Source organism: Capsicum annuum, unplaced genomic scaffold (genome assembly GCF_002878395.1).
Source record: "Capsicum annuum cultivar UCD-10X-F1 unplaced genomic scaffold, UCD10Xv1.1 ctg996, whole genome shotgun sequence".
Taxonomy (NCBI): domain Eukaryota; kingdom Viridiplantae; phylum Streptophyta; class Magnoliopsida; order Solanales; family Solanaceae; genus Capsicum; species Capsicum annuum.
In genome coordinates, this window is record NW_025896054.1 from 710,612 (window position 1) to 723,174 (window position 12,563).

General features: G+C 27.6%; 1 protein-coding gene across 1 annotated transcript; it reads left to right on the forward strand.

Annotated features, from left to right (window-relative positions):
• Positions 1-4,131: 4,131 nt before the first annotated feature.
• On the forward strand, positions 4,132-5,609 carry LOC124895780 (ethylene-responsive transcription factor 5-like). Its single transcript, XM_047406208.1, has one exon. It carries the CDS (start codon positions 4,437-4,439, stop codon positions 5,265-5,267), a length of 831 nt encoding a protein of 276 aa, XP_047262164.1. The 5' UTR covers positions 4,132-4,436; the 3' UTR covers positions 5,268-5,609.
• Positions 5,610-12,563: the final 6,954 nt, after the last annotated feature.

Here is a 12,563-nt window from a genome sequence, read left to right on the forward strand (position 1 = left end):
AGTTGATGTGTATAATTAAAGTAGATTATCTGTGGCTAACTTAATTATAATACAAATTAAAACATATGCAAAAGTTTTTAAAAAGGGGAATTGAGATTATCAAATTGAAACACTTTAATAGCAATTTGAGGGGTTCGATCGAATCAAAATTACTCAATATGAATATTGTTTGAATAGAATTTCTTGACAAGTTTTAAGAGTTTGACTATGTAATGAGGCATGTATATAATAGAACTTGTATTTTAATGTATGTAATCAAAGTTTTCCTTATCAATACAATTTTTATAAAAATAATTATTAAACTAAATAAGGTAAATGTTATTTTTATAAACACACAATCTATTCTTAAAAAGAATCTCATGCATATTATTTTTAGTACCACAAACAGTCACTAAAAAATAATATTAGGATAATTAATTTTAGAACAAGTAATCTCAATATAACTAATATAAGAATAACTAATTTCAATATAATTTGTTTTCCAACCAATCGACCCTTAATGCTATATAATATGTGTCTAATTATTGAAAAAATAGTCAAACAATCGGTCTTAATTTGAAGAGCTCGAAATTTTAAAAGATAAGTACACCTAAATGACAAATTCAAAAATTTTAATTTAACAATTTCAACTTTTAGGGTCTTACCGTCAGATCTAAGACCTTGAAATTAAACCACCAAACTCAATTATAGAGGTGCATTTAATAACCATGACATCATAGGACTCGTTAAACTTGAGTACCTCTTCCCTTTGATAGTTTAAAGCGAGATATGTGAACCCATACCCTTTGATACGCCCCCAGTGACGAATAACTAATTGATTGCTTTTCTTTCAAAAAATATTATTTTAAAATTACTGATTTCATCTATTATATTTAATCATCCATCATTTCGAATTATTTTTATATCTTTTAAAGTATTTTGAAAGTGAAACAATTTTTACTCCACCCACATTTATAAGTTAAAATATGGAGATAGAAATACAAAATAAATTCCATTTTTAATAGTCATAACAGTTCATCAACTCTAGCAGCTCTTAAATGTTGTTTAAACTTTTTATTTTTTATTAAAAGTTTTTGCTTTAAATAAAATCATCTTTGAATATTTTTTCTAATATTTAAGGATTGAAAATTAATTAAATATATTTATGATAAACCTTTCCTTATTAGAATTTGTCAAAATTAATGATAACTAATATCTTTCCCATTAGTTTAAGGATTCTAAATCAACTAAATTTTATTTTAAGAAGATTTGAAAATCTAAAAATGAATATAAAAGTGTTAGAGTAAGAATAATTTAAGAAGTATCAATTTTTTGAAATTTTAAGTACGTAATAAGAATGTAATCAATGATTTTTTAAAGACTTGACTTTAAAAACAACTAAATAGGATTTTAAATAGAGAAAAAAAAAGAAAAATAATTGTACCATAAATATGGTTAAAATGATGCGTCTCTCTTAGCCTCTGACAATAACGGAAACAAGTATTGCATGACACTAAAAGTGATGATTCATCAACTATTTGAAACTTCTGGTGGTAAAGTATATATGTGCTTACACTAAATATTTAGGTTATTATTATATTAAAGTGTGAATAATCTTTGAAAAGTGATTTAAACTTTTACATTTCATTAAGAATTTCAGCAATAGATAAAATTATTTAATTTTAAATAATCAAACATTACACATGCAAGTCACGTGCGGTTGAATTAGTATACTAAAAGTGTAAAGGTCCTTAGAAATATTGTTTGAACTTTTTGCCCTTCATTAAAAGTTTTTGTTTTAGATAAAATCATCTTTTCACTATTTTTTAATATTTAAGAGTTGAAAATTAATTAAATATTTATAGTAAAACCCTTCTTTATTAGAAGTTATCGGAATTAGTGACAATTAATACATTTTTCATTAGTTTAAGAATTCTAAATCAACTAAAGTTAGATTTTAAGAAGATTTGAAAAATCTAAAAATAAATATGAAAACGTTAGAATAAGAAAAATATAAGAAGTATCAAATTTTAAAAAGTTTTAAGTAACAAAAATGTTCTAAAGATTTAACTTTAAAAATATAAAAAAAGTTTTAAATATAAAAAAAAATAATTGTACTACAAATATGATTTAAATCGATGTGACTCTCTAAGCTTCTAACAACACGAAAAAGAGGTATTGCAGGACAAACATAAAAGTGACGATCCATTAACCACTTGAAACTTCCGGTGATAAAGTATATTTGTGCGTATAATAAAATATATGTTATGCTTACATTATTAAATATGCCCCTAAACTTTGCGAAAACGTTCAGATATACCCTCCATTAAAAGTTAGCCCATCAATGCCCTTGTTGTCCAAGTTTTGGTCCATATATACCCCTGTTGTTAAGTTTTGAATCATATATACCCCTATTGTCAAATTTTGGGTCATATACACCACTGTCGCCATTAATTGCTTTGCTGAAATTTTTCAACCCACTTTTTCTTTTTTTCCTTAAAAAATTATATTTGACACATCATTTTTTTATTGCAACATCATATATAATTAAATCCACCCCTTCTTCTACATATTAAACATCCGTCAAATACTCTCATATACCTCACAATCTCTTTGAATTTTCTCTAATTTGCCGAAACCCTTTTGTTGTATTTTCAGATTCTTGCATAACTGTTTCTCTCATATATACATACATGCATGCATGCATGCATACGTACGTACGCACGCACGCATGTACATAAGATATCCTTCTTAATTAACAACTTATTTTTGTTGTCTCTATGGGCTGCCTCTTTTACACTTTTACATCTCAATTTTTCACTTGGGTTTTCCATATTCTTCTTATTCTTGATGTTGGATTTGATGGTGGTGTGAAAGATGAAGTCGGTTAATATGGTACTAAAATAATTTGCAATTGGTAAGTACTTTAATTCTTGATTTTTGCCGCAATTATACATTGAGGTTTTTATGGGGTGCTCTTGACTTTTTTCATATTTTACTTGATTATTTTTGGGGTTATACAAGTATCGAAAAACACAACAAAGAAATTTCGTCAATTAGAGAAAATTCAAAGAAATTATGAGTAGATGAGAGCATTTGACAGATGGTTAATGTGCAGAAGAAGTGTGAATTTAATTATATGTGATATGACAATTAAAAAATTATGTGAAAATATAATTTCTTAAAAAAAAAAAGAAAAAAGGGGGTTGGAAAATTTTAGCAAAGCAATTAACGGCAACAGGGGTATATATGACTTAAAACTTGACAATAGGGGTATATATGACCCAAAATTTGACAACAAGGATATATATGATCCAAGACTTGGACGACAAGGACATTCATGAGCTAAACTTTTAACGGAGAGTATATCTAAACATTTTCGCAAAGTTTAGGGACATATGACCTTTTTTTCTTATTATATTAAAGTGTGAAGAATCTTTGAGAAGTGATTTAAACTTTTTACACTTCATTGAAAATCTTCGCAACACACAAAATCATCTAATTTTAAATAATAAAAAATTACACATGTGAGACACGCACAATTAAATTAATATATATTTATATATGATTTTTTTAAAAAATTTCTAATGTTCGAATAAAAAGTCTTATTTATTCCACCACAATTCTTAATCTTTAATAATAAAAAAACTCATTTTCACTTCTCTCAGGTTTTTCGTTTTAATCTATATATGAAGATTACAAATGAAAAATAAATTGGAAGATGTTTCCTATGGTATCAATTATCTTCATTCTTGGCGTAGAAACTTAAAAGGAGCCTTCAAGCAGTTGTTTAAGTTATCTGTAATTTGATCAAGAGATTCTGAGTTTAAGTTATAAAAATAGTGTTAAAGTAACAGATAAAGTTATTATCATATGATCATGAGATAATAAATTCAAGACGTAGAAATAACTTCTTATAGCAATATAAAATAAGACTATATACGGTTAGAATAAACTTTTTTTTTAGTCGTAGAAACTAATAACAAAACCCCAAAGTTAAAAGAAAAAAAAAGTGAAAGATGAGTAATGAAAAAGAATGAGAAGCAACCTAGAAACATGGGTTTAGGTAGAAGACACATCATCATCAATGACAATAACAAAATAGAACCAACATCATCTATTTAATTTCTTCTTCTCTTGGACAAAAGAAGAATTACTTTAATCAATCATCCATTATTGTTATTGCTATTATTATTATTACTATTAAAATAAACAACAAGTGGTACTCAAATATATACTTTAAAAAAAGTAGAAATGGATAGCCCACAAGAGACCTTCCTTGTTCTAACCAAGAAGGCTCCAAGAAACCTCCCTTGGACTCAAATTTTTCTACCCTTTATAATCTCCCTCTTCACTCTTCATTTTCCACTCAATTCAATTCCCTACAATCATTCCATATATTCAACAACCAAACAAAAGAAATTCTTCATTTCTCTTCCCAACTTTTCCTTTTTCAAATGGATACTTCTTCACTAGATTTGATAAGGCAACATCTTCTTGATGATGATGTTGTTTTCATGGAAAATTATTGTACTTCTTCAGAAACAACTAGTACTCTTTATTCACAAAGCTCATCATCTTCTGAGTCTTTAGAATCATTTGTCTCTGAACTCAAAACCGAAAGCAACTTCTCTTTTTATCCCGAGAGTTCAAATCTTGAATTCTGTAGTTTCTTCAATAATAACTCAAAAATGGAATTCAATCCCTCTGAATTCCAAGTAAAACCCCAAAAGAAGAAAAGTTTCAACGAACGAAAACCTTTGTTGAACATTTCAATTCCTTCTGTCAAGAAAACAGACGAATCAAAAACAGGGGAAAATTCAGAGAAAAAGCGATACAGAGGAGTGAGGCAAAGGCCATGGGGGAAATTTGCAGCGGAGATTCGTGATCCAAATAGAAAGGGGACACGAGTTTGGCTAGGAACATTCGATACTGCAGTGGATGCGGCCATGGCTTACGACAGGGCCGCGTTTAAGCTCAGAGGGAGCAAAGCAATCTTGAATTTCCCACTTGAAGTTAGTAATTTTAAGCAAGAAAATAATGAGATTGAGAAAAAAGTGAATTTGAATTCTTGTGGGAAAAGGGCAAGAGAAGAAATTGAGAATGAAGACCAAGTTGTGATGAAGAAAGAGGTGAAAAGAGAACAAATGGTAGCAACTCCATTAACACCTTCAAGTTGGGCTCCGATTTGGGATTGTGGAAATGCAAAAGGTATTTTTGAGGTGCCTCCTTTGTCACCATTATCACCACATCCAAGTTTTGGTTTTTCTCAACTTTTGGTTTCATAGTGAAATGACCAAGAAGTTTACGTGAATATGCATGATATTTGGACCTCGGTTGTGATCTTGCTGTCACGATCCACTGAGATTTAGACATCCAATGTGATTCTTTGAAAAAAAAAAAAAGATTTGTGAATAAGTACTTGGAAAATGAAAAAGAAAGATGAACCAACCATTGGGTATGAGGTGATTTCAAGTCCAAAAATTGGGAGCAGAGGGTTTTGGATTAATGCATATTTTTAAAATTTTTAATTTCATTTATTAAGGTTTATTTCATGTAATCATGTAAATATGACTTCAATTTGGAAGTTTTGTTTGATTGGTTTATCTAAGTAAGAAGGTTAAAATTCATGTAATCATGTAAATATGACATACCTCAAATATCTTCAAGTTGTTTTAAATTTGTCGGTCGGTTATTGAAAAAGGCTTCATCGTTATCTATCATTTGAAATATGTCTCTCTAGCTAACGAGAAGAAAAAAATAGTTTTGACTTTCAGATGACATATGGTGAGAGCCATGCATGATTATAGATCATGCAAGCATTTTACAAAGACAAGTCAGCACAAAGGTTGTGTATAATTCTTAAGTAAGGGCAGAAAACATTTTTATCTAAAAGTCAAAATTCAATAATTCAAAATACCACTAGTCAAATTGTCATCTTATTATCACTGTTTTTTTCCTCCCAAAGTTTCACCAACTAAAGTAGAAAACTAGTATAAATCAATCAGCAAGTTCGGCTAAAAATAGAAATGTGTGCCATACAAAAAGTAATACGGCTTAATGTGCTTGGTTCTTACAGTCCGTTCGGATAAGTTAGAAAAAAGGGACTTTTAAAAAGTGTTTTTGAAAGTATTAAAATTTATTTTAATAATAAACTGTTATGTGTTTAGATAAAAATGTTAAAATTAAAAAAAAGTTATTGATGTGTTTGATAAATAAGTATTGTTAAGCATTTTTTTTTATCAAAATATCTGAAATACACTTAAAACTGTTAACAACATGTAGAGTTGATTATTATTAATTTTTATTTCTAAAATAATTCAAATTCAAATATATATATATATATATATATATATATATTGTTAATATAATATTAGAATTTAGTGTTTATATATCTATTAATTTTATTTTAAGGACAAATTTTATGCGGCCTTAGTTTTTTTTCCCCACTTTTGATAACACTGTACATAGAGATGTAATTTCATAATTAATGATCAAACAAAATATATATGTTATTAATCATTATAATTATATTAATAGATAAATAGTTGATCACAAATGATACTATTTATTTGCTAAAAAAATTCTTAATTGAAAAATATATTATTCGTTGATTGAGTAATGATTATATCACTATTAAAACATTGTCGAATACGAACATTGTGTCGTCAAATGTACATGAATCGTTCACTAATCGTTCATGAAGTTGTATATCTTCAGTGAGTGTTCTCCATATATCTTAGTTGGTGAGTTTTTTTTCTCTTAGAGAAACTCATATTTTGTACAATAATAATTGTCTGAATTTAAAAGAATATATTAAAGAAGGAGAATAATACATAAAAATCATATTTCATAAATTAGAAGTTTTATACAAAAGAGTTAATAACTTAAATGGTTATTCAACTTATGATTTTCTCTCGGAAAATTACTTAACTTTAATTCTTACTTCAAAAATTACTCAACTATGAATTTTTTTTCTCAGAAAGTCACTCAACTTTAATTTTTATTTCAAAATTTACTAAACTATGAGTGTCTTACTTATAAAGTCACTCAAGATATCTAACTAATTTTTTTTTATTCAAATTTGCTAACATGTAACTTTTATTTAAAATAAAAATTTTAAGAAATAATTTTTTTTTAATTTAAACGATCAATTTAATGACCCGCTCATATTCAAAATATATTTAAATGGTTTAAAAGAATATCTCTTTATTTCTTTGAATTTTGATTTTACTACTATTTTTTATAATTTTCTTGTCCAATAATTACTCTATACTCTAAAGTATATATAGTCATACAAATTATTACTCCCTCCGTTTTTAAAAGAATGACTTACTTTAACTTGACACAAAGTTTAAGAAAATAAAGATGACTTTTGAATCTTGTGACTTTAAATTAAAGTTGTGTCAAATGTACCTGAATGCCCTTTAATCTTGTGGTCTTAAACATATCATGTGGAAAGTTGAAATTAAAGTATTGTCAAAAAAGAAAAGGTCATTCTTTTTTAAACGGATTAAAAAGGAAAGCATGTCATTCCTTTTTAAACGAAGGGAGTAATTAATATCCCAAAATCACAATTATTTGATTGTACATTTTTGTTGTTAATTTTACCTTGCAATGTATATATTATAATTTTACTACTATTTTATAACATTTGTTAATGTTTTATATCATATCATTTTAATTTAAAATCTATAACATTTCCTTTTATTAACTTATTAGGAATAAAATTCATTATATTTATTTGATTTATTTGTATATTATACAAATGGTAATATAAAAAATTGCATTATGATTGAAAAATCAATTTCATAAATAAGTATCACGTTGAAAGTTAATTAAATCTAATCAGTTAAATGAATATGATTATGAAAATCTTAAAAATTAATATTAACATTATAAGTGAATTAATATAAACTATTTATGATATTTTAGAATATCAGCAGGTTACAAAGTAAACATGGGAATATGTAATAATATAGTTTGAATAATTTTTTTAGCTTTTTTAGAATTTTAATTTTAAATAAAATTTCATGTTTGCAAATTTTAATTAAAAATTAATTAATCAAATAGGTTGAGTGATTTTGTAAATAAAATATTCATAGTTAAATGATTTTTGAAGTAAAAATCAAAGTTGGATGACTATCTGAGAGAAGAACTTTAAGTTGAGTGACTTTCGGAGTAAGAAATAAAGTTGAGTGACTTTCTATAAGTTGAGTGACTATTTGAGTTATTAACTCCTTGTTCTTACTTAATAGGCTTAAAGTTTGAGTTTTGATATAAAAGTATTTTTGTGAGAGAACGCTTTATCTATTAATATAATATTTATTAGTCTGAAAATCTCTATACAGATATTAAACCTCAGGTGAAAAAACAAATAGTCGGTGATGAAATATTATTACACTATTTTTTAAATTATTATCTCTAGTTTGATACGTAGAATTTGTCTATTATTATGCGACCGTGATATTAAGATATATGAAGTGCGAAAATTCAACTTTTGAACACAAAATTTGAAGAGAAAAATGAGAATTCTATTAGAACCTATAAAACGCTTACAGTAATTTGCTTGTGAACTCGACAAATCAATTAGTCACACCATAATAGTGAAACCAATAGCTAGAATTTGTTTTGTGGATTAAGATAAACCTTATTGCAATATAAACAAATGTTGGTGCATTTTATTATTAAAATAAAAATATTAAAGTGCACGATAATTAGTAGGCATAAAATGAAGAAAGTGGTGTTATTATTCTTGTAACTCACCACATTATTTTTTTGTGTTAGTGGGTATAAATTATGGTAAAGGATGACCCTTAGTTCTTGTAATAACTCATATGATCATTAGTTCTTAACTCTCAAGGTCATTAGTTTTTGTAACTCCATGACCATTAGTTTCATGTAACTTACGTAGAGAAAATACATAAAGTACCCCCTGATATTGTCCAACTTTTTTAAAAAGGCACTTAAATTTTACTTCCGACCTATTACCCCACGATTCTTACTAAAACCGTTGTAAATACATCATTTTTCAGCAAACATCAATTACACCAATAAATATGTATATCACGTGCCAATCCGCATTTGCCACGTGTCAATTAATTTTAATCTTTTTTTTTAGAAACTATAGCCATATATTTTTTGCTTTTTCTTTATTTTTTTTCTTCCTTTCTTCTTCACATTTCCTTTCTTCTTTATTTCAACGAACACCAACAGTATTTCTTTCAATAGGATCGATCAAATTGTATTTTGCTGGATCTTTTTTGGAGTCAAAGTTTTCAACACCAGTTCGAACCACAAAGAAGTTATAGCCATGGCAATGGAAAGAATGTGATTCCACCGATAACAAGTTGGTATCTTGGATTACTATTTCAACAATGGAATTGAAAGTAATTTTAGTGATTCTTGTGCCTGCATTAGTAGCTTTTCTAACAAAAATTTAATTTTTTATATTGGGTATATCGTCGAAAAATACCTTCTCGATCGAAAAAATAGTGACTAACATACCATCTCTTGTTTACCTTTTTTTAATCTCTTTATCATTCTTCAATTCAAGATTAAACTTTTCCAATACTAATTGAATTTAAAAAAGAAAGATTTCATTCAATTGGAAATGCGGAGAATAAGTTTTAACATCAATGGAGAAGAACATCTCTTCTTCCGTGAGGAGAATATGTTGAGGAAGGAGAATCGGAGCAACATACGCCGGTCACATTGGAAATGGGAGCCAATAGAGCCATTATTATTTTGATAAGTTTCATCTGCATCAACTAACTGGAGTTGACTATCAATTTTTTTTTAATTAATAAATTGTATCTCAAAAATATTTTACTTTGAAGTTAGAGTTACTTAGGGATGGAAGGCTCCATTTTACTATCGAATTGGTTTCTTGAATCTAAATCAATGAAGTTTTTTTTGTTGGAGAAAGATGAGGAAGACATCAATAGAGAAAAAAGAATTTTTAAATTTTTTGACAAATAATTGACACGTGGCAGGTTTTAATTGTCAATTTAAGTCAAATTTTAACCATTCACGTATCTGGTGTGCATGTCTACACGCAGAGATAAAATTTAAGTTAAAATGGTGTATTTACAACAGTTTTAGTAAGAATCGTGAGGTAATAGGTTGGAAGTAAAGTTTAAGTGTCTTTTTGAAAAATCAGACAATATCAGAGGGTACTTTATGTATTTTCTCAACTTATGTAACATCAAGACTATTCATCTACCCATATTACTACCCCTCATTCATCCTATTCATACATGAAAGAATTCTACACCTATAAATAGTAGTGTTTCTTCTTTTGTTGTGTATCCATGAAAAGATGAAATATGTGGAAAAATGTTATGATATATAGTAGTGAAAGAGAGAGTTGAGACAAAGAAAATATTCTAAGTCTCCAACTATATTCACCATACAAAAGAGAGTATCTATATTAGTGAAAGCGAGAGTTGAGACAAAAAAAAAATATTCTAAGTCTACAACTATATTCATTATACAAAAGAGAGTTTTAATATGTTGAAGGAAAGTGTTTTTGTGTTGGAGCTTAGAACTCTTCAACTAATCCGGAGTTGCTTGGGTTGTACATCGTTAATGGGTTGTTGTATCCTGGAGGGGATATGTCACGAGATACACTGCTAGATTGGTGTAGATTATGCCGCAGTGGGATTGAATTCCCTTAAAAAGAGTGAGATATCCGCGCCTCAGCCAAGAAGAAGATTATTTTATTTTCAATTGTAATTTAATTATTGTAGTACATTACTCCAATAATTTTAAGGAGATTCACGTTTTGTTATAGTTTGAAAAGATGCGGATATCAAAATGGAGATCTCAACATCTTAACGTCACGAATCTCTTCAAGAAATAAAAGAGAAGAGATGAAGGGTAAAGTATTTTCTACTTCCTCAACTCAGGGGATGAAAAGGTAAAAAATTTTCTATTTGTTGTGAAAGAAAGGTAAAAAACCTTTCATCTAATACTTTTAATAAATAAAGTGATACCTCTTTAAACATAAAGTGGTATTCAAATTCTTGAAATAGTGGGGGCTAATGAAATGAGAAAAAATCACCATGAAAATGTTATGGAATAAAAGAGACAAGAAAGAAAATTAAACAGAAACTGAACGAAAACTCTTAATTGATTCTTTTCCTTGATTTAAATAGAAGAGTACATCTCTATTTATAAGAAACTAAATAAAATAAATAAAAAATATGATATTTTCCTTATATCTATAAGACTAAATATTCTGTAATTAATAAACCCTATACATAAAAAGAAATAAATAATGTAAAATATTCTTAGACTAAAAAATAAAAAATAAAAATATTCTACCATTAATGAAAATCACAAAATAGAAGGAAGATAAATCTTAACATTACCCCTCAAACTCAAGTTGGTGTGTCCAACTTAAGTTTGAACACTTAATTATTCTTGAAAAAAATGTATTTTTTCTTAATTTAGTTGCAGCAATCTAATAAAGTTGGTCTTCCTCATCTTCATGTTCTTCTTCCACAAGTAGTGCTTTTGAATTATCTTGAGTGTCTTTGAACTTGCATACTTTTGTGACACGACTCTTTTGTTTGCAACTTCCACATAATGCATCGCATCTCCATCAGCAAAATTTTTCTAAGTGTGTTTTCTTTTTGCAATATTTGCAAGGTGGATAATCAACTTTTCTTTTTTGATGGTTCACATAAAAAATACCTTCAACAACTTTGTCTTCTCTGTAAGTTCTTCTTTGCTCCTGTGCTTGTATTAATTCAGCAAAAGAGATGACAGAGAGATCTTTAATCTCTTTCAAAGCGGAGATTTTGGATTCAAATCCCTCAGGAATAATCACCAAAATTTTTTTACTATTCTATGTTTAAAATCTTTGCCATGCAACTTGGTTCTATTGACAATCAAAGAAATTCTGTCTCACCACTTAGTAATTGTCTCACCTTCTTGTATCCTAAGAGATTCAAAATCTTTTTTCAAATTCAAAATTTGATTTTGTCTGCCTCGTTCACTTCCCTAGTACTCCTTTTCAAGTTTTTCCCAAGCTTCTTTTGTTGTTTCACATGCAATGATTTTAGAAAAAGATTGAATCATCAACTGAATTTTAAATTACAATTTTTGCTTTATATTTTTTTGATTTCTCTTCTGAGTGAAGTTTGATTTCAGCAGCAGAAGGATTTGCAGGGAGTGGTTGTATAGATTTGTCTTCCTTTACAACTTCCCACAAATCATAAGTTTCAAGATAAGATTTCATCTTAACTACCCAAATTTGATAATTTTCACCAGTGAAGGTTTGTGGGGCATTGAAAGAGAGAGTATTGCTTGTCATGGTTTGAAAAATAAAATTTAAAATAATATAGGTTAAAAATGATTAAAAATAGCCCAACGTTAAAAATAAAAGTATGGGTTAAAAATAGTCCTATGTTAAAAATAAATATAAGGATTAAAAGTTGGTTGAAAATAGGTATGGATTAAAAAATGATTGACAATTTTGCTTTAGTAAATTCACAGATCCATGAGGATTGATGAAGTCTCTTGATACCACTGCTATGGAATGAAAAAGACAAGAAAGAAAATTAAACAGAAACTGT

Coding starts and splice junctions, on each gene's coding strand:
- LOC124895780 (XM_047406208.1), top strand. CDS start 4,437: ATGGATACTTCTTCACTAGATTTGATAAGGCAACATCTTCTTGATGAT.